The sequence below is a fragment of the Nipponia nippon genome, unplaced genomic scaffold, assembly GCF_047370975.1.
Source record: "Nipponia nippon isolate SJK-2023a ecotype South Korea unplaced genomic scaffold, ASM4737097v1 scaffold_16, whole genome shotgun sequence".
Taxonomy (NCBI): Eukaryota; Metazoa; Chordata; class Aves; order Pelecaniformes; family Threskiornithidae; genus Nipponia; species Nipponia nippon.
In genome coordinates, this window is record NW_028262332.1 from 10,957,003 (window position 1) to 10,984,696 (window position 27,694).

Sequence of the window (27,694 nt, forward strand, 5' to 3'; positions counted from 1 at the left end):
AAATTAAGCACCTGGTGCGGGTAACCCTCAGCGCACAGCGGAACCATCGTGCCGCAAACGCTTGCGCCACGTTACACCAAGGGACAACCGACCACCTTTCGCTGGTCTGGCGGGTGGGCAAACGCCGAGGTCGTGTGCTTGACAGATGTCCTGAGGCTGCGGTGTTATTCTCGCGTTGTCACATCTGGTTTATGAAGAGCTGCCACTGAACGCAAACGTTAGATAGGCCACTGCTGCGCTCTGAAGCTTACGGCACAGAGCAGACCTCGGTGGTGTGTAAATACACCAGTTCCTACACGGAGGCACACACCTACAGCCTAAGGGACACTGAAAATACCCGTGCTGTGTCATGACTTGCCTTAAGGTTATCACATCATAAAGTCACACCTTAAAGTTTGCAAATCGAAATGCAAAATAAATTTGCTTTGGTGCCTATAAAATATTGCATGCACAGTTACTAAAAGTGTTGCAAAATCTATTTAAAATGAATTTTATTGAGATGAAAAAGTTTTCCATGGTAACTACAGAATGTTAATCAAAACCAAGTGCTTCCCCTCCATTAAAAACACAAATCGGAATAGTTTTTGTTCAAAAATACTTTAAAAAGTAATCAGTTAAATGGAGTATTTTTGGATGTGCTTTACTCCACACACTGGTTACTGTTTCTAATCTTGCTAATGAATGCACACTAACGAGAGGTTGTCGGCGTGTTCATCAGAGGCTTTGAAGGGAACCTACTTTTCTGAACAGCGTTCAGCTGTGGAGCTGCACTGGCAGTAAGGAGCATTCAGCAGACCACCTAAGGTGTTACAAAACTCGGGGCCGGGTACAGTGGTGTCGCGCTCAGGTGGCAGCATCCTTCGCACTCTACAAAGTACAAAAGCATTGGAGGACTCCAGCTATACACAGCAGTGTTTCTTGCTACCATTATCCATTCATAAGCATCATCTTCTGGATTTCCAGGCAGCTCTGGAATAAGGAGTAGTCCTTTTCTTATCCGGCGGTTTGAAGTAAGAATAAACAGGTGCTGCAGGGTATTCCGCATCTGGATTTTCTGCCATCATTTTCAGCTTGGCTTCAATGGCCTTTATTTTTGCACTGACACTGGAAAGAGGAAAAGCAGAAGCGAAATTGAGCTTGATGGTAGCATGGAATCAGACTACAGCAATCCAGAGATTCTGTTGACATGCGAATACCTAGTCACACGAGGAGGGGCTAGGCAGCCCCCATCGCTGCATTCACAAGCAGCGCGAAGTTGGGAGGCAGGAATCTACTGCTTAAAGCTCACGCTACTTCATCTCAATCCTCAGCACAGATTTGCTCCTCCAAGATATATCACAGCACCACATAATAACGGTCCCTGCACCTACTCAGCACTTTCTTGAGGACACTGAGCGAGACAAGTACACAAGCAGGCTTCCTACTTCATGTAAAATGATGTCATGTAAAGAGGTCTGAGCACGTGCAGCAGAGCGCAGCTCAGATAACGCTGCTGGAAACAGCAGAGAAACGAAAGCCAGACTTCCTCCCAGCTACAAGACCGCTCGGGATGGGAAAACCCCAGACTCTAATTACGTCAGGAAGAAACGTTATTGCAGCATTAGCAGGGTTTATGCCAAAGGGAGAAGCTATCCTAGGTTACACCCCAAATTCCTAGGACTTTTGTTATTCACTGTCCTCCATTGGGAATGGACCAAGGAACGTTCCCTTCTCTGCTGTGGCTTCTTGCAGCATCCGTCCTCACTAAAACAACTCCTTCGTTCCACTGACGTAGCTATCAATCTGCAGGACTCGGGTCTCTCCGCTCATTACTTCCCAGCGTGTTACTTCTGAATTCCAAGCTGATTTTATCTCTAGGCAAATTCATTATCCCCAGTCCCAGTTCCTTACAGGGTGCCACTGACAGAACACAGAGGAAAATCACATACCCTCTCAACCAAACTGTGAATTAGCAAAGCAGCACTACGTGCTTTAGGCAAGTAGAGGGGTTGAGAATTTAACCACATCCCGCAGAGAAGACCTACCAGCTCTAATGCCAGGAAAAAAAATAGTTTTATGTGAAATACTACCTGTGATTGTTTTAAGCTTTTGCTGCTATAGCAGAAGTTCTTGCTCATAAGCATTTTGCTTAATCAAATTAGTACAGTACAAAACCTCTCACTGAAATTCATATGAAGAAGTACAAAGCACATTCTGGCCAAAGCAGCTGGAATGTTACACACTCCCAGTTCCTCTCCTCACGTCTTTTCCTTCCTACTGCCCTAGCAGCTTCACGCGTTAGAAAATGAACTTCAAGTCTGAAGCGTTACTTTGTGAAGTCTGAACGAGTTACGTTGCAGCATGCTGCCCTTCTAGAAACAGCTTTTCTGCCATGTTATACTTTTAGCACAAAGATAATGCCAACAACTCTAGATCTTACTGAAGAAGCTAGTTCCCTGCCGCTGCCCAAATTTGGCCACCTCTCACCCACCCCATCTCCTACCTTAGGTTAGACTGGGGTGGCTCCGTGCTGGAAGATGGCTCCAGACTGATTGGAAGGATCTTCTCATTTTTATTGTGATCATATCTCTGCAAACAAGAGACCAAGGATTGAAGTCAGCTGGCATTACGAACAAAGAAACATTTGCCCACAGATACGCTTTAAAGTTGTATTAACAACACCTCAGATTTTGTAAAGCTTTTGCTAGGAATGATTTTGGTGGCCAAACACTGGAACAAATCCCAACCGTAATATTTGTTTAGTACCAACGTGGAACTTAGACTCTGATACCGAACACTTATGTGCATTGTACTATGGATCCTTAAACCTTACCCTGTCTTATCACTTCTTGTTCCCCTCTATATAAGGGCATGAAGTAAAGATGGTAAATTTTAAGGTAACTACTGCACTGTATTGCTATGCTCTTTACACAGACATTGTGCAGAGTCAGAAGGTAACCCAAGCACACGGCTCCACAGGACTGTGCAGTGCTGGGAGAGGGGGGGGAAAAAAAAGAAAAAAAAAAAAAAAAAAAAAAAGAGCAGTTCGGAACCACCTCCTGTCTGTAGAAAGCCGCTCGTGAGTGTCGTCTCTGCAGGCAACGGGCCTCCTGAACTATCCGCAGTGTTCTGCTTCCTTATTTCGCTTGGCACAAAGTCAGGTTTGTTTTTCAGCAGAGCTGCTCAAACTGACGCTGTCTGGTAAGCCTTGGCCACTCATCTTAAAACTACTTAGCATGGCGCTGGTATTGTCTAAAATAAACACTTGTTACAAGAAGCCAAAGTTTTGTGTTGTTAAATCTTTCCATTCACCGATTAGAAAATGCCATGCAAACTGAACTGATTATTTATGCATGTTCTTCACCGTAGCCCGGAGAGCCAAGCACTGCGCTACCCCGCTGAACTCCCAGCCGAGCAGACACTCGCTCCTCCGGCTGAAACTCCTTTTATGGCCCGATCATTCTTCAGGCATCTGGAAGCACATGGTGCTCCAGTAGCTACACAGCTAAGGAAAATGGAGACTGGATTTGCACAAGCTTGCATATGCTGACAAGAGCCTGGAGCCCTTGAAGCCAATAATTAAAACAACATGGCCTCCTCCAACAGAGATACCTGGTTTGGCGCTTTTTTTTTTTTTTTTTTAGCATCCAAAACAGATGCACTAGTACACTCGGTAAGAGAAAGGGTAGAAAGCTGCTTGGAGGATAATCAACGTGTGCTAAAAGCAAACTACCCAAAGGAAAATAACAACAAGAAGCTCCCCCCCGCCTCCCCCAAAATCCATTTATCCGCAAAGAAAGTTATTCATAATAAATTGCTTTATCAAATACCAGATATTAAATAACTGCAGGAGAAACAAGACAAGAATTTAAAAAAAATTTTAAAAAAGGATCTTCCAGAAGGTACTGCCTAAGGTAATATTAACAACTTTATGTTTTGTGCAACAGAGCAAGCAATGAAAGGGTATTTAGCTTAGATGTGAAATATGTTGTTTTAAAGTCAGAAGTAATGAGAGCTGCTGCCACATAAGTGCTTTCAGAAGTGGAACAAAGCAACAAAGTGCTTGGTAATTGGGAATTTCCATGCATCTCCTATCCAAAAAGGGAGCAAAACCACAACGGGAAGGATACAAACTTTCAGCCAATCACTCATGAAGTTTGGGAAAAGTTAAAATGTGGACATTTATAGAAGTAATCTGTTCATATCGCTCTGATCAGAAACTCCCTTAGAAAGAACATCAGGTTAAACAGCCTATTCTTACTCACAGCTTATCCAGCAGAGTTCTCCTAGACAGGAGAAGTAGCAGATTGTTAATAGTGTTTCTATGAGAGTTATTTCCTAGAATAGACTGAAATTATCTCGCCAGGCTAAGACAGCCTTGATAAGAATTGTTCCTTAATGTTAACATTTTTCAATTTTGCAAATTAAAAGCGGTTCTTATTTACACCAAGCAGCTTACCTTGACTTGTGCATGTGCCCACCGCACCACCAATTTCTTGGAAAGGGCCAGCTTCCCATTGAGACACTGGATCGCCTTTTCTGCTTCCTGCACAGGATGCACAGGAAGACAGTTCAATAAACAAACCAAGTCTTTAGTCAAAACCGACTCAGATGTAAAGAGCCTTTTTTCTTTGCAAATCAGTCTTCTGTAAGTACAGCTAACTGACAGCAAAGAAAGTTTATCCCATTGTATCCCAATCCAGGAATATCTTTGGAAGACGCCAAGATTCATTTCAGTAACCAGACTTTTATAAACCAATAAGGCTGATTCTTTTACTTGTTTTGGGAGAGAAAATGGGGAAAAAGATCAGTAGTTTGAAAATACCAAATGTCGAGGCCACTGGAACAGCATTCTGAGGGAGGTTTATGCTACAGGAATTTTTCTAGAAAATACTGTGACTCTTTCCAATGATTACATGGGTCTCATTAACACCTATCTATGCTTATTCCAGATCCTGCTCATGCGCACTGGGGGAGTTATCCACTCGGTCCTGATCCAGGCTCAGCAGCAGAATCTCAGCTTCAAGACACTCCCATAAAACTTGATTCACAGCAGTTGAAAATGTACGTTGCAATGCTGTTCCACCTTGCCATGAATAATCCTTCCAGCATAGCTTCTAGAGCCAACGCACTGTGTCAGGGCATCCTTACCAGCAATTGCACAGCAAAAAGATGAGGGCATACAACAACAAGCAATCTCCGAACACAGTGTTCTTCATAACTGTTGAACAATTCTAGCAGAATTGTGACAAAATAACTACTGCTCTGATGTTACAGGGGGGCATGACTTGAAATTTTGACTTGTAACAAGAGCTGAAGCCCCAAATGGACAGCCAGGGGCAGTTCACTCCAGGATGCTGCAGATTTGTCGTGTCCTACATCTGGCAGCATCACAGAAGTTGGTGTTTGTGCATTCATGAAGCCAAAGAAAAACCAGGGGGACTTCAGAACAGTTCTGGATTTCAGGTGGTCTGGTAGGCTGATCCAAGGCTCTGTGTGGATCGCAGCATCTCCACTGTACAACTCCACAAGCTCACTACAAAAGCGGACCAAAGAATTAGCCCTTTCCAATTAGCATTAGAAAGCAGGATCCAGGAAGAGAGAGCACAGGAGAAAGGAAATCACTACTGCTGCTTCCAGGAGCAGTCACGGAGCGGGGCTGTTAAGAGCCCATGGGTTTGTGTAGACAAGGTCTATAACTTATCCTGTCCTGTTTTAGCTTTACATTGACACTAAAAAAAAAAAAAAAAAAAGGATGGGGAAAGAAGCCAATCATTTACATCAGAATTTTAGGTAACAGCAACATACCTGTTTGGTTTCAAAGTTCACAAAACAGTAACCCCTCGGCTGCCCCTCCAGAGCACCGGACTTGTGAAAGAGAAAGTCAAATTGCTTTACTTTGCCAAACTTCTGAAGGAGTTTGAGAAGGTGGTATCTGAAGGGGAGAGAAGACATTTATGAAACCTTTCACCACTCTGAAAACAGGGCGATAGAGAGGAACCCCCTGACACACACGCATGCATCACAGTCAGTTACACAGGCAGTTCGGCTGTGTCATACATATTCCCAAATACCGGTGGAGGTGGGTACCCTGTACAGCAACGCTTCAGCATCCATAGCTCTGAGCGGCATTATCAGCAACTGCTCTAAAACCCCAAGGCACAAAGCTTCCTTCCCTCCCAGCGGTGCCAGCCGAAGGGCAGGCAGAAAATCTATTAATACTCGGCTTTTGGACAATTATGCAACGTTTTGCTAGGAGTCTGGGAGGGCTTTGCCTCCTGCTTCTCAATCACACCTACTTTCAAGCATAAACACTGCGTCCCCCCCTCCCTAGCCCTGATACAACCGCCTGAAGCTCCATCCCCTGTATGCCCTCTCCCTGCACAAGCAGTCCTAGCCCACAGTCCACAGCACCCTGCGTCCCTCAGGATCCCGGCTATTCTTGCAGCCCTCCCTCTCCCCGTACAAGCACTCCTAGTCCCATCCCTTCCCTGTGCCCAGCCGTATCAGTGCACTGACAAGGACGTGGCCAGATCATACAGAAACGCAGCCACTCTCCCCCTTGCTGGGCAGAGCTGGGGAAGCAGGAAGACAGAAGAACGAGCAGAACAAACTGCAACCAGGAATTGACAGCAGACCAGGCAAAAAAAGGCACCAGACCACCTCAGTACCATCCAGGCCAAATCTGCCAGGGCTTCTGGCTCAGACAGCTTTTCAGTGACATGCACATGAAAGTCAGACACTTATTTAGCCAATTATCTTCCTGCCATCCAGTGGGGAGAGTGCTGTTTTCAATAAAACTGGGAAAAGCCAGAGTAAATCTGTCTGCTTAGTATCTAGTGCACTGAGCAACTTAAAATTAGGAGCACATTTGTTGTACAGGCCACATCTAATCCCGAAAGTTCTTTGCAGCTTCTTTTGGTTGCCTGGGATGAAAGTGTTTAACACTAGCTGACCGAGAAGGAAAATGACACCTGCTACTATTTCACTGCCTGGCCCCATCCCTAGAGTGCAAGCATTGTCTAAGGGTTTAATAAGGGCATCTTAGTCAGGACTCATCTTCTCCTGATCAGCTGTACAGCGTTCATTAGCAAGCCACGTTGTCTAAGCCCAGTTTTCGGCTTGCAAGGTAACACTCAGCGCTCTGAAAGCCTACCAGGATAACTCAACGTGCACACGGACCACCAGGCACTGGATGAAACCTTGCATGTCCAGATGTGAATGACCAGTAGTGGCCCAAGACGGCCAAATGCATCAGGCAACTTTAGGGACAGTCCAAATGGGAAGGGCAGACAACATTTTTCCTAATAAAGCCCGATAGGATGTTTGAAAAGGGCCATAGCCCTTTGTTAAGCTTCAGAAGCCAGGCAAGAAAGTTCCAGGAATGTGAGTCATCTCACAGGATGGGTCACGGTGGACATTCAGGATATGCACTTTTAAAGAGGTGAAGGTGCAGCAAATGTTCAGACGACCAGTGCAGAAGGGCCAAGTTTTCCCCCAGGGGAGCAAACACGTTGTAATTGATTATGGAAGGCTTCCTACATCCTTTGGAAGGAGCACTGTGGTCTTCCAAGAGGCCTATGAACCCTCAGTCTCTGCTCAGAAGGCGGGGGAGACAGAAAAGCAAGAGCTGGAAAAAAAAAGGAGCTGGGTACACAGTAGCCAACTTCCACCACTGCACCTCAAGCTACCAACAAGCAGTCACAGATGTACAAGTGAAAACACTAACTTTGGAGACATGATGTATATAAAACCCCACATGTTGAAGTTTCAGAGCCTCCAAAATATGTAAATGCACCTCAGGTTTGTTTCTGTAAACATATTGCTACAAAAAGCACTTGCCATTTCGGCACTATGAAAAGAGAGTCCTTATCACTAGGATGCTGTTCCCCCTTAGGCAATTACAGGGGCAGTGGAAGGGCAACGATGATTCTCACTGCATTCTGTTCAGCAACAACAAAAGCCCTGCAGCTACCCCACTAAAAGGAACACTTTGTGGGTTTTCTTCCTGAAGACCTCTGCATTCAAATAATACTTTCTTAGCAGCAAAGTGGTAGCTGTTCCTTTAAAACAAATTTCATTAAGAGTCTAGCAGCAACCTATGTAATCTATTTTATCTAGAATCCGTAGACTGCAGATGATGCAACTGCTATTTTCCAACCAGGCACGCAATTTTTACAACTGCGGGTCACCTGCTCTCCATGGACCAGTTCAGAAATGAAGCCTTGCATAACTAAAAGTTTCAGGCTGTGATTATGATTTGTTATTGTTAATATAGCGAGGGCATTAACAGTAACTTGACGAGTAGTTCTCCAAGCCAAGAGGACTTCAGTACTGAAGGAAGACCTGCCACGGATAAACCCAAAGCCTTAAAAAAAAGCGAGAATGTGTAAAAAGCTTTACTATGGCAACGACTTGGGTTATCCAGAGCTGGGAAGCTATTCGCACAGATGTGGCCCCACGGTGCTGCACAGATCACCGCAGCCAACCTCAATTTCCACTTCCCGTCATCTGATGTGAATGTGCGACAAGCCAGCAGCTCCCCCGTTTCCTTTTCCTCCGCTCTTCCTCCTGGCACCCCGAGCGCTATTCAAACACAGGCAAGGCTTCCTCTGAACAATGCTGTCCCAAGGATACCGCAAAGGTACCGGGCCACATGCAAAACCTATTATTGCGAAGAATTTTGCCCCATTGGGAGTCAGGAGGAGTCTGTAACAACAACTTCTGCACACATTGTTTTCTAGGTGAGACTCATCAAGATGGGATCCTAGACACGCAGCAGAACAGCCAAGGAAGTTGAACACCCGCTATTTCATACCCGCAGAAAATGAATGGTCATTCGAAGGCTACTGGAAATCAGATAATATGTATGTGTAGCTGTAGAGCTGGAAATGCAACATTTTGGACAGGCAAAACTTTAAAAATCTCAAAAGGCTTCACAAGCGGGAATGGGCAGAGGAGGCAGTCCTACTCTGCTTGCCACGCAGGAGACGTAACTAAAGTACAGGGTTTTTCCCCCACAGGACGAGAGCACCAAGAGGTGATGTGAACAAACAGTTGTGCCACCGCACATCTCCTACCCCACTGGGCAGCTGGGGGACAAATGCTGCACCAGGCAATGCTCACGGTGACGGTGAGGGGACTCCCTGGCTTCCTTGCTCAGTAATACCAAACCCAGAACCGACCACCCACTGCCCTTCTCGTGCACTGCCACAGCGGGCCCCGCAGCAGGGATCATTCAGCATCAGAAGTGCCTGGAGACGATGTCCTGCACCATGAACAGCTGCGCGGTCCTATGGTGGCAGCTCACCTCCTTCCAGCTGCTGAGAATACACTCAGCAGACTCCTAGTACTATCTTCTTCCACAGGCAGAACAATCCTCTAAGGATGCTGGATAGAAGAAGAGAAGTCACCCAAACAAACATTACTGGTAAGGAGGAATGCCCACCAGAAGACCCACCATACCCCAGTACGCAGGGTATGTCAGCGTTCAAGATCCTTTGAGACTCCCATCTGAGTCACAGTTACTCAGTATGTGCAATAACCTCCTATAAGCCATCAACTTGCAGGCTGTAATTTGTGGGCAGCCCTACATTTATAAATTCCTATTACTGCAGCTTGTGCTCAAATGTGTGTGTTACCTATTAACTCCCTAGCGCTTGATTGCAGCTATAGGTTGCTCTCTAAATGGAAGTCTTGGATTAATTCAAGACTTTCTGAACTCATTTCTGCTCAAGAAAGTCACACCCAGTTATTAACCCTGCTAACAACTCAATCAACTTTACTCTGTCTTAAACAAATCTAACATAGAAATTGCAGGGGCAACCCTTTAAAAATCAGATAAAAGCAGCAAATGAAGAAACAGCTATTTAGTTTTCAGGTGTGTGTTTTTAGTCACGTGATTAGTAACCCCAACAGGGATAATTTAGGTGAGCAACTATGAGCAGAGATGTGAGCCCTTAGGATAAGAAAGTAAGGGTGGAAATGATTTATAGAAACTTACTGACCTGACACAGAACTGCACTCTTTCTCTCTACACTGACAACGTGTTAAAAGGAACTTCCTCTTTTTTTATTCACAAGGAAACAGATTACAATATACTTTGCAGGAGAGAACAGCCACTTTTAAAGTAAAACCAAAAGCAAGACACAGAATTATAAAGCCTGAAATAAGCAACAAGCACTGACACTCATCACTGGGTGAACTTTAAACATTTAGTAGCGTGGAAGCACTCTCGGTCTGATGACGCTGGAGAACGAAGCCCCTTGCCCCCAGCCGTGATGCTGCTCTAGACACGGTCCCCGGCAGCGAGGGCACCAGGGCAGCCGTGCCCCAGGCCCGGACTGCTGAATTCATGCAGCTGCAACAGGTTGTTCAAAGAGAAACAGCCCACCCCTGTAAGAAGCCAACTGAAACCCACAAAACTCATTTCACCCAAGCTATGAAAACAGCAAATTTTGCCATATAAAGCTATTACTTGTCTGGCCTAGATTCAGAGGAACAACCTAGGCTGAAAGGGTCTTTAAGAACCCCACTAACGATCACCCCGGGAAGTGAAGGATCTAATGCATTTACAAACACCCACTGTTCTTCCCCTCACGCTAACCCAGTTTCCCGAATCTTTAAGGACCCAGCAAACAACACGCTCAAGAAGTCCTATATCGAATTTTACGTGGTCAGTGAATGTGGACAAACCAGAGTAACATAGCTGTGGGATAAAAATGGTAATTAATGCAGAAACCACGCAAAGCTGAATGGCTGAAAAGCACAATGCATTAATGATTCCATTTAGAGGCTATTAGAAATCTGCTCTGCTAAGATGAACCACATTTAGAATTAAAACCTAGCACCTGCACACACACAAAAAGAAGCAGGAAGAAAAAGTATTCCATGACAGGCATATACAATAGTTAATCAAAAATGCTTGTTTCTTAGAAGTGTATAAACCCCAAATTGTTTTGGTTTGGGCTTTTTTTTTTTTTTTTTAATACAACCTACTGATTTCTCAGCACACTATCCAAATATTGGATAGCAAGTCATATTTCCTTGACAATTTAGCTGTTCAAATATGATGTTTGCTCAGAAGATAATTATCTGTAGCCTGGAGAAAACACAAAATGCATACACACATGCGTTTGATTCATGCACTTATCCACCATAAGCAGCCCATCACACCGCACCCTACCTCATTACCGCTCAGTTACTCGAGTAACTCTCCTCTGTTCAACCTACACCCCACTGCTGGCACCAGCAAAATAACAAAACAAGGCTCTTGGTCACCCTGAAAGTCTCAAACCTAAAATTCTAACATTTCCCTAGTCTAGAAAACATGTTTTCAACCCCTGGGCTTCCAGCCTGAGCGGTGACTCCGGGGATCGCTGTCTGCAGTAGTTAAAGCGCCTGCCTCTGAGCCCCTTGGTCCGCGGGGCCAGCGCAGCCCTGGAGACACCCCACATACACACACACACCACACACCCCTTCGGGCCATCCGCCACCAGGCAGCGGCACCGGGCAGACCCCGGGACGCCCCCTCAGCGCCGTGGGAGCTGGGACCGGTTGGCAAATCTGCTCGAGTGGGTGCCCGTCACCCCTCACCGCGGGGCAGAGGCCAGAGCTGGCTGTGCTCCATCAGCCCGCGCTGCCCTCCTGGGCACGGGGAACCCTCAGCGCGGGCCCCCCGAACTGTCACCCACCCCACACCCCGGCAAGGCCCCGGCACCGGAGCGTGGGCAGTGCTGGGACCTAACGCCGGGCCCCCGGGGGTGGCCAGGGCTGGGGAGGGACAGGGCAGGAACGCCAGCGGCTGGGGTGGGGAGATGTGTCACTGTCCGGGGGTGCTGCGCTGCTGGGGGGGGTGCGGCCCCTTTGGGGGGCAACGGGGGGCAGCACCATTGCTGTAGGGGGACACGGCCCCTTTTGGGGGTAAGAGGGGGCAGCAGAGCTGCTGGGGGGGACACGGCCCCACCGGGGGGTAACGGGGGACAGCACCGCTGGTGCGGGGGGACGCGGCCCCACCGGGGGTAACGGGGGACAGCACCGCTGGTGCGGGGGGACGCGGCCCCACCGGGGGTAACGGGGGACAGCACCGCTGGTGCGGGGGGACGCGGCCCCACCGGGGGGTAACGGGGGGCAGCACCGCTGGTGCGGGGGGACGCGGCCCCACCGGGGGTAACGGGGGGGGCGGCTCGGCTGCTGAGGGCGGGGTAGCGGGAGGGAGGCGGCGCCCCCGAGGGCCGGGGGAGGCGGTGCCGCTGACGGGGGGTGCCGGGAGCGCCGGGGGGGCGCGGCGCGGCGCAGACGGTCACTCACTCGGTGATCTTGGGGTCGAGGTTGCCGATCCAGAGGCGGTGCCCGTCCTGCAGGGCGCCCTCGGAGAGGATGGAGGCGTTCTCCAGCGGCAGCGTCTGGCGCCCCGGCTCCATGGCTCTGCGGAGGGCACCAGTGAGAGCGGGGCGGGGGAGGCGGGCGGGGGCCGGGGCCGGGGGACGCGCCGGGCCGGGGCCGCACTCACCATGACACCGCGGGACCGCGCAGGCCGCGGCCGCTCCGTCCTCGCGCAGGCCTCACCCCGCCCTTGGCGCCGCTTCGTGACGCAACGGCGCGGCGCGGCGCGGCCCGATGACGTTGGCTGGAGTGCGCGGCGCTGCGCGACGGTGAGCGGGGCGGCGGGCGGACGCCCGCCCTCCTCCTCCTCCTCCTCCTCCTCCTCCTCCTCCTCCTCCCTCCTCCCCCCCTTCACCGCCCCCGGCCCCCGGTCCCCGGCCCGGCCCTCCGCGGGGCACCGGGGGGGCGCGCGGGCGGGGCGGGGCCGGGCCGGCGCGCCCGGGGGGGGGGGGGGGGGGCAGCGGGGGCGGGGCCAGACGGAGGGCGGGGTCTTTTGTCAGGGCGGGGGTCAGTTAAATGGGCGGGGCATCACGCATGGGGGCGGGGCCGTGGTGGGCGGGGCCTGTGCGCGGGTGTGGCGGGGCCGGGAGCCCCGCGGCGTCCCCGCCGCCGTGCTCGGGGGGCTCCGGGGGCTCGGGGGGCTCCGGGGGCAGTGGCCGTGGCCGAGCACGGGGGCTGGGTGCCCCCGGAGCGGCGGAGGGGAGCCCGCGGCCGGCAGAGGCCGGTCCCCCGCTGGCCGTCACCGTCAGTTTCCCGGCTCCCGCAGAGATCGCGCCCTGCTCCGGGGGTCCCCGCTTCCCGCCCGCGTTCCTGTAGCTCTGAGCACAGCAGAGCCGCAGCCCGCGGTAACGCCCCAGAGCCCCGAGCAGCCCGGGCTGAAATAAATCCTGTGATTCCGGGGGAGACTGGGACGTCTGGGGCCGCGAACCTCCTGGGACAGAAATTAAAAGTTTCTGCTCATCTGACACGCAAATACCAGACGGTTTGACGAGCAGTTCCTGCTTGGCAGACGTGGCCTTTGCGTCCCAGGCCCGTGCCCCTCTGGACAGACGTGCAGACACGGGCTGGCTGCCACCGACCCCGTCCGCTGCCTTTGCCCGTCGTCACTACAGCACGCCCAGGCCCCGCTGCCCCGCGTTGCTGAGCTGTCGCCTTGCACCGAGAGGTGCAGCTGAGACCTCAATCTGTTTCTTTTTAGCACGCCGAGTGGACCACCTGCCTTTTCTCTTTTCCAGGTGAATTAGAGAAGAGCTGTAAACGATGGCTATGGCGCTGAGGTGCTTCCGCCACCTGCCTTCCCTGCTTTATCGCCCTTCGTTCGCAGTGGTGCGGGGGCTGCCGCAGGCTCCTGCAGGCTGCCTGGCCCTGCTCCTGGATGGCTGCAGGCAGCGTGTCCATCGGACGCTGCTGAGCAGACAGCTAGCTACCAAAAAAGGTACAGGCAGCAGCCTTTTTCCTAGTGTTTTTCTCAGTGTGTAGAATCACAGAATGCTTTGGGATGGAAGGGACCTTTAAAGGCCATCTAGGCCGACCCCCCTGCAATGGCAGCGGCATCTTCAACCAGATTGGGTTGCTCAGAGCCCCATCCAGCCTGGCCTTGAATGTTTCCAAGGATGGGGCATCTCCCACCTCTCTGGGCAACCCGTTCCTGTGTTTCAGCACCCTCAGGTGGTTGCCAGCATCCTGTTGCCAGGATTTCTTTTCTTCTCCCTTTTATCCTATGTACCAGTATTGATCTAACGTAGGCAGAGCACAGCTCTGAGGAGCTGGCTTGCCTGACGCTGTGGCAGTGTACAGTTAGCCCTTCCCAGGGGAGAGGTACCACACGGAGCTGCTGCTGCGCTGCGGCCGTAGGGCGCAATCGTCACAGCCCGGGCTGGAGTCAGTGCACACAGCGTGACCTACAAATACATCTTGGCTTATGTGCTCAAGTGCTGGGCTACTGACTCATTAAAAAATACAGTTACCTCGGTTTATCTTAGACTCAATCCTGAATCTAACAGGGGTTTTGATACCTTCTTTCTAATTTGTAATGCAACAACTAACTGTTGTCAGAAATAGAAATTAATTTTCTGTGTAATCTGCAGCTAAAGGTAAAGGGCAGAGTCAAGCCAGAGTGAATATCAGTGCCGCCCTAGTTGAGGATATTATCAATTTGGAGGAAACCAATGAAGACATGCAGGCAGTGGTGGAAGCTCTGAAAGAAGATTTCAGCAGAAATCTCAGTGTTAGAACCTCACCAGGTTGGTAACTTTCTTGTATGATGCTCTATTGCCTGTAAATAAGGATACCAGTCCCAGTAACAGAGAACTCTGATTTTTTCAAAATTTATTTTCTTTTTATTGAGTTATTCACTGGGCACCCAGTTACTACAACCTTGACGTCCCCAACTGAAGGGTTTCTTCACCCTGAGCTTGACCAGGAAGAATCTGTTTTTGTTAATAGCTTCCTGGAAATAGTTTTTGTAAGTGGGAGATGTCAAAAGTGTCTAACTGAACTGTTTGCAGATGTGATGAAGAAGCAGGTTGTCAGCTAATGGTGCAGTAGGGCAGAAAAATCCAATTGCCATTAAATTAGCCTTTTGGAAATTGCCATCAGGCTGGTGTCTGGCATATACAAACTTCTTTTGCTGTGCATCTTTGTGGTTAGTGGCCTTTACAAGCCCTGTTCACTTAGTGAATTTTGTGTTTTAAGAAGAAATGTAAATATATTTGACTAAGCTACAGTTACTATAACACTGAACATACGTATTTGTAAGTAGTATCAAGTTTCAGGGATAAAATTTAACATTAAACAATGACCAAATTTGAATCATTCACCACCCCAGCTCTGGCAAGGGCACTTCAGTCTTTAATGGCATTGGAAAGTGTAGCTCAGTCTCTTAACTATTTATTTTAACCATAGGTATTTTTTTTTAATTGCACTGATAAAGTACCTCTTGTCCCATGTGCCTTTTGGCCTGTTAACATTTTGCAGTAGAAACTAGAGAGCAGATTAAGAGTAGCTCAGGGAGAAACTGAATACTTTAAATTAGGCAGTGTACACCACCTCCTCGTGGGACTTGGAAAAAAAAATGAGGGGCTTAAGAGAACACTGCTAAGTTAAAGGAAATAGTTGTCCTGATTTTTATAACAATGTTTTGATTTTCTTTAAGTTCTGAGAATTAAAAAGTAACGATTTCCTTTTAATTCTTAAAAGTCTTGCTTAGTTTTCCCATTCTAGTAACAAAAACAAACAAGAGTTTTGTTTTCATGTTTTTGTGCTTTAGAGTAGCATTGAAATATTTAGCTTGCAAATATCCCAGGGGACACATGAACACAAACAGCACCTGAAATCTGAATAAACATGGGTTTTTTCTTTTGTAACATCTATATTTTGCATACCAGAAGGGAAGTGGGACACCGCGTACGCGTTTTTCTTCAGCATCACTGTGAACTGCTGTATCATACTGAAACTCCCCTGTGTGGTTCTTTTGAGGGGCCCTTGATCACATAATCGTGATGACAAAAGATGGGAAGTTTCCGCTGAACCAGCTGGCGCAGATCTCGCAGAAGTCACCGCAGCTTATTATAGTCAACATGACCAGTTTTCCAGAGGTAAGGGCACATTCCCGAAGGCATTGCGAGGGGAGATGATTACCACGGGAACAAACAGGTTGATGCTGAGCAAAGGAACATTTAGACAAAATCAGTCAAACCTGGCAGGGGTGAGAGCTCTGGCTGGGCTGCGTGTCACTTCGCAGCCGACGCAGAGCAGAAGTGGGGTTTTGCTGCTGACTGCACGGGGCGAGCGACTCTCCGGCCCTGCCTGGCGCACGGAGCATCTCACGTGCAGCGGCACAGGGTCAGACGAGAGTTACAGGCTGCTCGTCAGGCTGCGATTGCTCTCAGGGTCGTATCCAATAAATGCCACAGTGTGAGGGGTTTGCTTTGGGGACTGGTTTCCCGTGAGTTGGATCTGCAAGAGCTTGGTTGAAAAGCAGCGCTGAGCATGACACAGACCAGATGCCTGGATTAACTGTGCCCTGCCAGGTCTCCCCGTTTCCCATGCTTTTACAGCACCCAGTCGTCTTGAGCACACACACGCTCTCCTTTGGTTCACCTGAATTACACACGTGGAAGCGATGCTGCGTGTGTCCCATTGTATTTATGTCATTTCTGTTCCTTATGAAGACGTGGCCATGCACAGAACCAGATGTGTAGTTGGAATAGTCTGAATTTGTGCTGGGGACGCCATCAAACTCCTCTAAAACTTGCTTACTTATCGCCAGGGCTGGTGACACCCCCTGAGAGCCCATGGAAGAAGCTGCCGATGTAGCCTGTGAGCTGCTGAAAAGCCTCCCTGGTAGGGCCTGCAGGTCAGAACCCAAATTAGGTACTTCGACCTGTCCTCTGGGAGAGCCGAGTTCCCTTCCCTTTCTGCAGGAGCCTTAGTTAGACTTGCCCCTAAATGAGGCAGCAAATCTGAATCCCACCTCAGGATCAAGCAGTAGTGGTCCCCTGCAGCGGGCTCGCAGAGACAGAGCTGGGCAGCCGCGGAGGTGGGAGCAGTAACGAGCGCAAGGTTAGCTATTCATCCCGCTCCAGGTCTGGAGGTTTGCCAAAGCTTATCTCTATTTATTTTGCAAAGGCTTTCCCCAATTAATTAAGTCAGCAAAGTCTCAGAGGAGGTCAGTGTAAGGCACTTGATGCCTAAGTGTTTCTGAAAGCGTATCCAGCACGTATAATGGCTTTGAAGAAGGCAGGCCCCTTATCGGCGAGCGCACCACGGTCCCTCGGGGTGCTGATGCTGAGAGGGCCAGGGAAGTCACTCCATGACTTAGCCCGTGTCCGGGCAGGAGCTCAGGCTGAGAAATGGGCATGTGAGAAATGAAATATTGCACTATATAGCATTGCCCACGTTTGCTTTCTAAGCCAAAGGACCATTTTTCATTAGAACTAGAGCTAGAACTATTTCTTTTGATGGAGTTGTTCTATACCGTAACTGTTCCATGGAGAGATTGAACTCTTTAAAACCATTACAGACACGTTTACTTGATGTCATCATTTACAGCATATAGTTGGTACTTCATGGCATTGAAAAGCAAATAAAAATGCCTGAAGAGTCTGGGAAAGAAAATAATCACAGAAAAGGACTTGCAGGGCCAAATTCTGTTTGCCCAAGAGCTATAAAACCAAACAAGAGTATGTTTTTGAAGCACGGCTATTTATTTCGTGGGCTGCAAGAGAATGGGGGCAATACTGCAGTATTTTCCCCTTCCTCTATCTCCTCCAATATATACATTAAACAACACAGCTTTTATTGAGCATTTCCTTCCTACAGAGCAAGCACTGTCCATAGAATAACACGTTTACATTCCTAATGTGCTGAGATCATCTCAGCTACATTTTCTCTGCCCTTGTTGTGTTCTAGAGGACAGCAGCTATGTCTTACAAAACACTAGCAGAGCATTCAGTTCATTCAGCGACCTCACGTGTCGGAGACCTAAACAAATGCGCAGAGCTTTAGTTTGTGCCTCAGTTGACAAAAGCTGAACTTCATAAATACAGTCTGCCGCAGCAGCCTGGAGCTAAAGTTAATGACGGGAAAGAGTATCAGAAATAGCAACGCGCCTTGTAGGAAGAGCCACGCGAGTGCCACAAGAATACAGACTCGCTCGGTCTTGTTGCTGTCAATGTCAAGAATGAAGCAACCTGGCAGAGCACTGCGGGGCTCCCGGCAAAACTCTGATTTAACCGTAAAGCCTGACACTCTGTAAAGGCACACCAGCGCCCTGGGATGGGGAAGGAAGCCTTTTAATCGCTTTGCAGGTACCAGGCAAACCTGTGCACCCCACCTTTTAAGCAGAGCAGCGTGTCAGCCAGCGGTGGTGGAGTTTTGAGAAGTTAATCCTAACTAATAAGCTGTAAAATAAACATAGACCTGGGCACAGGTGCTATTTCTCAGCCAACTGCTACTGCCCTGATGTAATGTGGTTAGGCTGTAGTGCTGAAGTGGTTAAGTCAGTTAACGTTTCTAAATTGGCACTGTGTGATTTCTAGTGGGAAACATTCAACTGGAATTTTTAAATGCTCAGAATCTTTCATCTCCTTCGCCACAGTCAGGCTATGCCTTGGGAATTTATTGCGGTTTCACTCTGCGTTGCCTCAAACCATTCAAATAGTTTCAAAGAAGCAAAACAGTTTTCTTTTGTTGTTGCTTCCCTTCCCCCTGCCCCCCTTCGTGCCCCCCTACCCCGACGCCGAGCGCGGCCATAGTTTCCCATTCGGTTTGATCAAAGCTCTCCGCACCAATGTAACTTCCTGATCTTACTGGTAACAGAAGTAAATGTTTCCATGTTCCGTGGAGATGGATTGCCAACTATTGACAGAGTTCTGGCATATGGGAATGATTATTTCCTAATTCCCTTTACCTTTTGATCTGTTTTACAGAGCACAGCTGCAGCTACGAAGGCTATAAGGGAGAGTGGCATGAACCTGAACCCAGAAGTGGATGGGACAATAATCCGGGTGCCAATTCCTAAGTGAGTATTGATGGCTGCCTGAGTTCATCATCATGCAAGATAACGCAACGCGTTGCAGTGAGTGCCCTTCAGAGGGTAACCGTGCACGGCTGCTGTAATGTTGTGATGCAGCTGCTTTCCAAATAGCTGTATTTCAGGTTCAGAAAAAAATCTGAGCCCCTAAAAGCATCTGGTGGAAGCTCTTCCAAGTGTCTGAGCTCTAAGTCACCACATTTTGGCATCTGGTGGTTGGTCTTATTGTTCTTTATCTTCCCCCTGCAGAGGAAAGTTGGTCCTAGCTGGCTGCAGCACTTTGCAAGAGACAGCCAAAGGCTTTTGAAGCTGTATTGCCTTAATTCAGGGGCTGATTCTTTGCTGCCCTGCTGTAAATTTCTTGAGTTACGCCAGCGTGGAGCAGCAGTAACGCAGTAGCCAACCAGTAGTGTTAGGGGCGAATAGCACCTTGCTGCAGAGAGCACTAAAAGGAAGCGATGAAAGAAAGAGGGAGGAAATTGATGGCTTTGGCTAAAAAATCCACTCCCTCTTCTCATGTAATACGCATCGTGTAACTGACGGCTGCGTGGAAACTCTCATATAGGGCTGATAGAAAAGCAGGCTGCTCCTGGCCGAGGACTGAGCATCGCTTCCCTCACCCATCATGGGTGTCTCCCAGCCCTTGGACAAGGCAGGAGGTGCCACTGCATCAGTGCTTCAGTTGCGGTCAGGAGAGCGCTTTTGAAGCGATCCTGGTGATCCCCGCCTAGCGTGCTTTGGGCTGCAGCATGCTGGGGTCTGTGAACGGGATTCCTTTCAGATGAAACTAAATAGAGAGGTACCCTCTGGGGGTGCACCAGGAGCTCCCCCACTGCGTACACGTGTTGGGTCCCTGGGACCAGGCTGAACCTTGTGTGGAGCGAGACCTCCCAGCAGCTCCGCTCGCACTGTGCTGCACAACTCTCCAGCGTAGACAAAGCCTGTAACGGGCAGTAGCTCTGCTCTGCCTGGGCTCGGGTGGTGCAAGGAAAATTCACGAGTTCCTGTGGGTGCTCGGACCCTGCAGCGATGGAGCTGTCTAAACACCCTGGGCAGATGCGGAGGTACCTGATCTCACGCCCTGGGGTTACGTGGTGCTGGGATGCTGGGAACGGCTCCCGCAAAGGGTAAAGACGGCTCCGTACACCGCCTGTGCGCACAAACGCCTTGCACGTGCGCTGCGTTTTACAAGCAGGTGACTTCTCCGTAAAGATGAACCAAGTGTTTCTCGTGCTTTAGATCTACTTTAAAAATTCTATGGAATTTTATCTAGCATTTTGATCAGAGAAGTCTAATTGCAGCTTTCCGTTGCCGTTGGTGAGAGGGAATGACATTATCATTCTATTTGCTGATTTTCTTTTCCCCATGCTCCCTGCCCTTCCCCCATTCCTCAGGAGAGGAGGCAGAGGAGGAGGAGGAGGGCACCATTATCTTCATAATTGCTGAGGCTCCCGGGTTGCTGCACAGTGGTTTGATTGTTAATGGGCACTTGGGTCATCCTTGAATATGAATTGCAGGGGAGGAAACTCCAAAACTGCAAATCCCAATCTTTAAAAAAATACTGTTTTTTAAACAAACGTGTACGGTCTGTCACTATCTTTTGTGGTGCTGCAGAGCGAGAAGAGTCTTCTCTCCCCAGGGAAGGTCTGCCTGGCCTGGCTGGGGTGCTCCCCTGTTCCGCTGGTGTGCGAGGGCTGCTGCTGCTGGCCCCGTTCTCCCTGGCGGGTTGGCAGCCCAGGAGTCTCCAGTTAGAGAGGTTTTCTGCTTGGGAGACGTGGTGGCCCCGCAGGCCTGCCCTCACGGCCACCTCCAGTCCTGTTTTCTCACCCACTCTTTAGTAAGACGACTGGGTCTTTCAGAGTTTCATCCACTTATCCAAAAGACACGCAGACAGTTTCAACCTTATAAACCTAATGCAAAGGGGGGCGGAAATGATCAAATTCTGCTAGAGGCCTCTCCTTACTATTATATCCCTGAATTACTTCTTTTAATTTTCTAAGTTTTTCATTTTCCCAACTCTAAAGATGTTTATGAAAGAATGTGTGACAGACAGACGCAGTGAAATCGCCGAAATGATGGCAGGTGGCAAAATGAGCAAACAGATCAGAAATGAAGAGAATATTGTTTCTGCAGAAATTGGTTCTTTCATGAGGGGAGGCACAGTAAAAGTAAAATCAGACCGGAATTGTCCTTGCCTGTTATTAAAAACACTTTTTAGTCTGACCTATCAGCTGGACACACACATGTCATATTTTGCCTTATGCAGCTCCAGCTATGCTTCAGTGCTTGAGAGTGTTTCAACTGAGTATTTTAAAATGGGGTTTACTTTTCAGTAGTTATTCTGTTAGTTTAGTTTTTGCATTGCAGTTTTAACAGAAAAAGTACACTCGTTTCTTTCGTGTTTACTTCTGCTTCCTGCTAGGATCCCCTCTGCTCCCTAAGGCATTCGCCTGTTTGTGTTGCATAGGCAATATTTATTTGTATAAAAAAGTATTCTCTGAGGGTTTAAAAAGGAAAAAAAAAAAGAAAGAAAACCAGCCATGGGAACATTTGTATTGGTTGATCTCTTGGCCGAATTTGACCTGACCTTGTGTCTTTTATGGTATTGCCTCATTTTTAGATTCATCTTTTTTGGACCCATTGTGTTACACTGGATATTGTTTGTAAATTAGTAATATTTTTACACATGCTTTACTGAAAGCCAGATGACTCATTTGAAAGCTTAATGACTCATTGTGAGCTTTTTTTCCTTTGCCCTTTAAGAAATATGCAGAGATACCTACTATGGGGAGAAAGGACTCCAAAAAATCGATTTGAAAAAAACCAAAGCTGTTTCTGAGCTGTGTTTCTCTGGATCGCTCATCATCAGAAATCTCTTGCGTGCTTTTTGTTGAGCAATATATATTGCACCCTGTGTTTATCTGCAATTATGCATGCAGAGTATCTAGTTAACCCTACTTTCCTTTAACTGATCCCTCTCGTTCACAGGAAATTCCTAGCATTTGAGATACAGAAATTACTCTTACCCGCATAAACGTCTTGCGTTGGAGACGAGACGTGGCCTGCGTCGTGCTCGCTGTGGGTCTGCTCCTGCCGTACGCGGGGAGAGGAGCATCCAGGGGTTGCAGTGCTTGAACCACTGGTTGCTGGGGGAAGCAGAGAAAGAGGAGATGTTACCCATGGGGCGGTGTGTGTTTCTGAACGCCCTGGCACGTCCGTCCCCAGGCTCTGTCCGTCCCCAGGCTCTGTCCGGATCCTGGCAGGGCCGGACCGTCCCGGGGGAACGGCAGGATTTGAGCCCGCTGCTCCTTAAGCTGCAGGGGAGGGCGGCGTTTCCCCAGGGCAGAGGGGCAGGGGTGACAGATGGGGACCTTGTCCTTGTTCCCTACTTCTGGCATCCCTTCCCCAGGTTCACTTCACGCTTTTTTTGGCTTTAAAGAGGGAGTAGGGGCAACAGTTACTAGACAGAAAAGAAAACATATCTAAGAACAGCTTAAAAGTCGCAGGTCTGGGAGCAGGATTAAACAACTGTCCTTAGAAACCATGGGTCTGGCTCGTGTTGATGGATTCCTTAACCAGAAACAGCATCTGCTTGAAAAAGCGTCCGTTTCTGGCATTGTTGGTAGCATTGCTGAGAATTTACACACAGTCTGGCTGGAACATAAAACCCGCTGAGAAACTCCACAGCGCTGCGCAGTGATAAAAAGAAATTGGTGTTAATAAAGACAGACAAGGAGGCATGAAAGCTGTGACCCCGTGCCAAGAAGCATAGGAAATCTGGCAGCGCTGCATAAACAAAAACATTTCCTTAAAGGCTCAGCAGCCCCAAGCAGGCGAGTGATACCCTCGGCACAACTTGCAAAAGCCGAGCAGGAGCAGGGAGGCGAATCGCTGACGGCAAGCTCCGTCTCCCACAGCTGAGGCAGCCCTGCTGCGGACCGACGCGCCTCGCCACCCAGCAGGAGATGGGAGAGATTTCCAGCTCCCTCCTCCAAGTTTAGCAGCCGGGATTGACTCCCCCCCCCCCCCAAAAGCTGCCTGAGAATCTGACCTCACCCGGACCTCTGTTTGTGATCCGGCTTTGCTGGTTTCGCATGTGCCGTGGGACCTCTGGCTGGGGAGCTCGAACACGAGAAGCCCTAAAGGCATTGATGTTGGGATGCGGAGGAAACCACAAGCAACCCCACTCACTTTTAATTAGCCGTCTGGTCCAGGCTCAAGCCTGCGCTGACCAGAAGCCTCTCGCCACATGTGAAATTCACTGGCCATCTTCCTCCAGCTGTCCCTCAGCAGGGAGCGGGACGGGCTGGGGGGTCCGAGCCGCTGCCCGCGGGCTGCCCCCAGGTGAGGGCAGCATGCCGGCGAGGGGCACCGCAGATGCTGGGGCTGGGTCGCTGCTCTCTAGGTCTGTTAGCTTTTCTAGCGATCCCAAATTCCTGTAGTTACTAATCGGTTCTGGGAAGCCTATTCCCTCTTGCACCATGAAATAAAGATAACTGGCGAGAGGCCAGTGCCTCTGCAGACATCTGCTGCGAGCGACCTGGCTGCCGGGGGAGGGTATTGGCACGTGTGCGGCTTGCTGGGCTGAGCACGAGCTCGGGAAGGGCCGAGGGTGCGATCGTACCCCGACAGCCTCCCCGTAATGCACGCCCGGGCAGGGGCAGAGCTGGCACTGCCCCGGGAGCCCTCACCCCACGTTTCCTGAGCTCTCTGCAGGAGGAATCTTGGCCTCAGTGTTTTGGTGACCCAGGCTGTTGCAGCCAATTTCTAAATACTCCCGTGAAATGTTTATTTTGCAATATCTTCTGCGAGCAGACGTACGCTCTCTTGCTGGCGAGTCTCAGTGAGTGCACCAGGGTTTTTCATTCTCAAGGCAGTCTGGAAACATCAATCGCCATGAAAATAATTAAAATATTATTGTTAAGCACTAGCAGTTGATGTTGACAGTGATCAGCTGTAGGTGCTGGAGCAGAGGTGACACGTCAGCCATTCCTATGCCTTATTCAGATGGCCAGACTCCCTTATCAACTGCAGTTATTAGTTCGGGATGGAAAGTTGAGGATTTTCTTGTGGCACCACAGCAGTAACTGGCCCCACGTCAGGGGGAAGGTGGAGCTGACGTTCTCCTGGGCCGAGGTACCTGTGGCTAGCCATGTCTAGCAACATCCTCTTGTCAAACCGGGCGTTCATGTCACCTTGGTGGAAAAGCCTGGTCGTGATGAGCCGGAACAAGGTTGAGCACACAACATAAGCTCTGTAGCTCCCAGATATGTAATTCAGGCTCCTCAGCTGCAGGGAGACGATACCGAGTTTCGGGAAGGGACGGAGGTTTCCTTCCGGCTTTGCAGGATTACGCTTTTCAGCTCTGTCTCTCAGGTCTGGAGCTGGATTTTCCCTCTTTCCTGCAGATGCTTTGGCAGCAGAAAAAAGGAAAGTCTGAACATTTCACCATGACTTTCAGGCACTGCAGTGACAACTATAAAACAAGTAGGGTTCAGTCCAAGTCCCTCAGCTTAGGGCTGTGCTGGGAACTTTCCGTTCTAGGCTCAAGACTTGCTTCACTGGGGTCTGCTGCCCTGGTGACGCTGCACAGAGGTGGTTGATTCGCTTAGGTGGACCAAAGCAGGATAAAAACACGCCCGAGCCGTTAAGTCCCTCTGCCCTTGTGACACAGGGCCTCCAGGCAGAGCGAGCTCTATCTCAACACCGGCTGCGTTTGGGTGTCCCTGCGCAGCCCGGCTTGGTGCTGCATGGCAGCTCTGTCTCTCCCAGTCAGAGAGGTACCACAGCGGAGAGCATCGCTGCATTTACCCGAAGTCCATCACAGAAAATAAATCTGGCTGTGCTACATATGACTTTTTTTTCCTTTTGATGTTTATTCTTTCCCCTCGCTGCAGGGTAACGAGGGAGCACAGGGAGAGCCTGGCCAAGCTTGCCAAGCAGTCCACCAACAAGTCCAAAGAGGCCCTGAGAAAGGTGCGAAGCAAAAGCGTCAACCAGGTGAAGAAGTTCAAGAACAAAGTGTCTGAAGATACCCTCTGGTTGCTAGAAAAGCAGGTAATTTTTTTTTCCTTTTGCCATATCATGCTGTTTCACAGCTCAGTGGTGCGTTTGTCCCAGCCCTTGCTGACAAATCTCCAGCACTGAGAACCGAACCGGGGAATGGGTGGCCCTGTGCTGAATTTTTGGAGTCAGCAATGGCTGTTGTATTTGCCCGTTCTTTGTGAGATTTGGGGCTTCAATCTCAAAGCCAAATTTATGATATGAACCATTGTAAGCTGACACAGGGAAGAAAAAAACGTTCCCCGAAAGCTTTCGTACTAGGAGGGATTGTTGCACAAACCAGCTGAGCTTGGGGAGCAAACAACCCATGTCCATAGCTTTACCACCATTTACACAGTGCCTGGCCACTGCAAAACAGCTGGTGTTAATGAAGATTGCTCCAGTTTGTTATTAATGAAAAGGCTAGCAAGATTATCTCTGTTAGAAGTTTTTTGGCTCCAATTCAGGAAAATACTTAAGCACATGCCTAATTCCCTAAGAGCAGATGTCACTAAAGTCAATTACTTGGGCATAAATTCAGGCACAAGCCTAAGTGTTTTGCTGAATTGATGCCTCTGAAGGCAGGCCATTACTTTTTAGCTGTTTGTTTATTAACAGCTAAAGTTAGATACATTGCAAATGCTTCGGGACAGTTCTCTGTGTGCTCACAAAAATAAACATTGATATACAGAGCATTTGTGCAAGCAGGAAAAATGGCCATGCTATTGTAACTGAATCCTGTTGGGAAGCAGTTCTCCCAGAGCAGACAGATGGTTTTCTGCATTTGTAGAGGTAGCGTCTCAAGTCTAATTTTTGCTTGTACCCAAATTTTTCAGCATGAGGAAAGGTCATCATCATATACCTTCAACCTTGGGAGCAAGTACATCTCAATCAGTCTTGTAGAACTAGTGCATAAACCCCCCTGCAACGTGCTCCAGCCTTTATCTGCACGCACTCAAATACGTGCAGGCAGATTTTGGTCCTGTTTACGTGCTTGCTATGTCCATCCTGTGTTACCAGGAGACCTGATCCCTGGGCAGGCCTTTAACAATAGCCATTTATTTCTTTTTACAAGAAATAAACAGATCTGTTACTTGATGCGTGAATTCTTAGCATGTACTAAGGCTGCGCTCCTGCTATTACCTAGTTTGTTCTAACAGTGGAAATGCTGCAGGAGGTAGTGAGAGAAGCCCTCTATTCTCTGGTGCTGACACCCGCAGGTCTCCGACTCTGCCTGAAGCAGCTCTGTTAAATAAGGACCTGACCAAGTAACTTAGGAAGCTTAGCCAAGAGTTTGTGTTGTGCATCCCTTTTCAGAGCCTTTGATCAGTCCATGTTCTCACTCTACAGATGCAACACTGGCACAGAAGCACTGAGGGCTGGTGGGAGCCACCAGGAAAAGTCAGTTATTGCCTCGGCACTATTTTGGGTTTTATTAGGACTTTAGGCTTTGTTTCAGGAGGTGATCCAGTCCTTCCTTTCCCTTTTAACTCTGGCATCACCTAGCGTGCCACTTAGACTTGTGCTGTGTTGCTGCAGATCCAGCAAATGGCGGACAGCGCTGCAGCAGATATGGACAAGCTGCTGGCAGCGAAGACCAAGGAGCTGCTTGGATAAGCGCCGTCCCTACGGACACACTCCCCCCTCGAGCAGGAGCGGACTGCCGTGCACCCCAGTGGCCATCCTGCCCGGAGTCAGCGGCCTCAGGCGATGAGCAGGGGCAGCTCTGCCAGAGCTCCGGAGCAGCTCGGTGCTTTGGCTGCTCTGACTCCCCACCTTGGATTGTGCTGGAGGGAGGGGGAGCTCTCCTCGCTCTTCTTCATCCAGGTCGCAACAGAACTGGGGGAAGTAAGATTAAAAATAAAATAGCAGGAAGGAGGGCTGGAGGCTGCTGGAAGGGCTCCCGCACAGACGCTGAGGCGCAGGAGGAAAGGCTGCCCCGCTCGCCTTGCGCCCCGGCCCGTTTGTATCCCAGCACCTCGCAGCCTGGCAGAAGCAAGGACCACGCACAGGAGAAACCCGCGCTGTCCTGCTGTGAACCTCGGCATTTATTTTTGCTTAAAATAAAGTCAAAAGCGAGATGTGGAGGAGCAGCCTTGGGACAGCCAGTTCCCAGTTGGTGTGTCCCCTTGGGTTCACGCGTCTCAGAAGAAGCGTTTGCCTGTTGCCGTGGCCAGCAGTTACCTGCAGCTTGGCCACCAGGAAGGCACGAGGGAGCTCAACGCCGACTGGCGCAGGGTGGGCAGGGGAGATGGGCTTTGTGGCTCCCTAGGCTTCATGGACACAGAACTGAAACCGGTGCTGCTGGTGTGGCTGTTTCAGCCAGGACCAAGAATACCAAGAGCCAACACAGGAACTTTCCAAAACCAGCATCTGACCTCCCTGACTGGTTACAGCATGTCCATGCGAGCCACCAGTACCACATTTTAGGGGGTGGAGGAGATAGATAGAAGCAGAAGGGGGTCCTGAGCACATCGCGCAGCTCACCACCTCGCTACCAGCAGGTACTTCCCCATAGCAGCAAACAGCCTCCCCGCAGCCTGGGGCGATGGCAAGAGGAGGGAAGGTGGTGGCCAGCCCCGCTCCCAAAGCGTTTGGGTTCAAAGAGCACCAAGTGCTCTGCAGTCCTTAAATAAACAACTCCCAAAAAGTTAGTTTGTGCGCAGTGGGGAGGGGGAGAAGGATGAAGGATTTGCTCTGCTAGGGCCCCACATGTCAACAATTTCTCTGCTTTGTGTATTTTGGCCAAAGCGC

General features: G+C 49.5%; 2 protein-coding genes across 4 annotated transcripts; one reads left to right on the top strand and one right to left on the bottom strand.

The window, feature by feature from the left end:
• Positions 1 to 474: 474 nt before the first annotated feature.
• Positions 475 to 12,635, bottom strand: RBM18 (RNA binding motif protein 18). The gene is made up of 6 exons (XM_087752846.1): positions 12,491 to 12,635; positions 12,289 to 12,405; positions 5,788 to 5,914; positions 4,439 to 4,525; positions 2,483 to 2,568; positions 475 to 1,104 (listed from the first exon to the last, which is right to left on the bottom strand). The coding sequence occupies exons 2-6, from the start codon at positions 12,399 to 12,401 to the stop codon at positions 945 to 947; spliced, it is 573 nt and encodes a 190-aa protein (XP_087608972.1). The 5' UTR covers positions 12,402 to 12,405; positions 12,491 to 12,635; the 3' UTR covers positions 475 to 944.
• On the top strand, positions 12,502 to 27,025 carry MRRF (mitochondrial ribosome recycling factor). Of its 3 annotated transcripts, none has more exons than XM_087752843.1 (7): positions 12,502 to 12,632; positions 13,599 to 13,798; positions 14,451 to 14,606; positions 15,841 to 15,959; positions 18,795 to 18,886; positions 24,796 to 24,955; positions 26,480 to 27,025. In XM_087752843.1, the coding sequence occupies exons 2-7, from the start codon at positions 13,624 to 13,626 to the stop codon at positions 26,555 to 26,557; spliced, it is 780 nt and encodes a 259-aa protein (XP_087608969.1). In that variant the 5' UTR covers positions 12,502 to 12,632; positions 13,599 to 13,623; the 3' UTR covers positions 26,558 to 27,025. The 3 variants fall into 3 exon arrangements, with proteins under 3 accessions (XP_087608969.1, XP_087608971.1, XP_087608970.1); XM_087752845.1 differs by lacking the exon at positions 12,502 to 12,632 and adding an exon at positions 12,845 to 12,870; XM_087752844.1 differs by lacking the exon at positions 12,502 to 12,632 and adding an exon at positions 12,938 to 13,208.
• Positions 27,026 to 27,694: the final 669 nt, after the last annotated feature.

Bases quoted from the DNA above. Each gene is read 5' to 3' on its own strand.
- RBM18 (XM_087752846.1), bottom strand. From the start codon at position 12,401: ATGGAGCCGGGGCGCCAGACGCTGCCGCTGGAGAACGCCTCCATCCTC. The intron at 4,526-5,787 runs GTATGTTGCTGT...CATCCTGTGCAG, and splicing joins TGAACTTTGAAACCAAACAG to GAAGCAGAAAAGGCGATCCA. The intron at 2,569-4,438 runs GTAAGCTGCTTG...TCTTGTTTGCAG, and splicing joins GGGCACATGCACAAGTCAAG to AGATATGATCACAATAAAAA.
- MRRF (XM_087752843.1), top strand. From the start codon at position 13,624: ATGGCTATGGCGCTGAGGTGCTTCCGCCACCTGCCTTCCCTGCTTTAT. The intron at 14,607-15,840 runs GTTGGTAACTTT...GGTTCTTTTGAG, and splicing joins CAGTGTTAGAACCTCACCAG to GGGCCCTTGATCACATAATC. The intron at 18,887-24,795 runs GTGAGTATTGAT...CCCTCGCTGCAG, and splicing joins ATCCGGGTGCCAATTCCTAA to GGTAACGAGGGAGCACAGGG.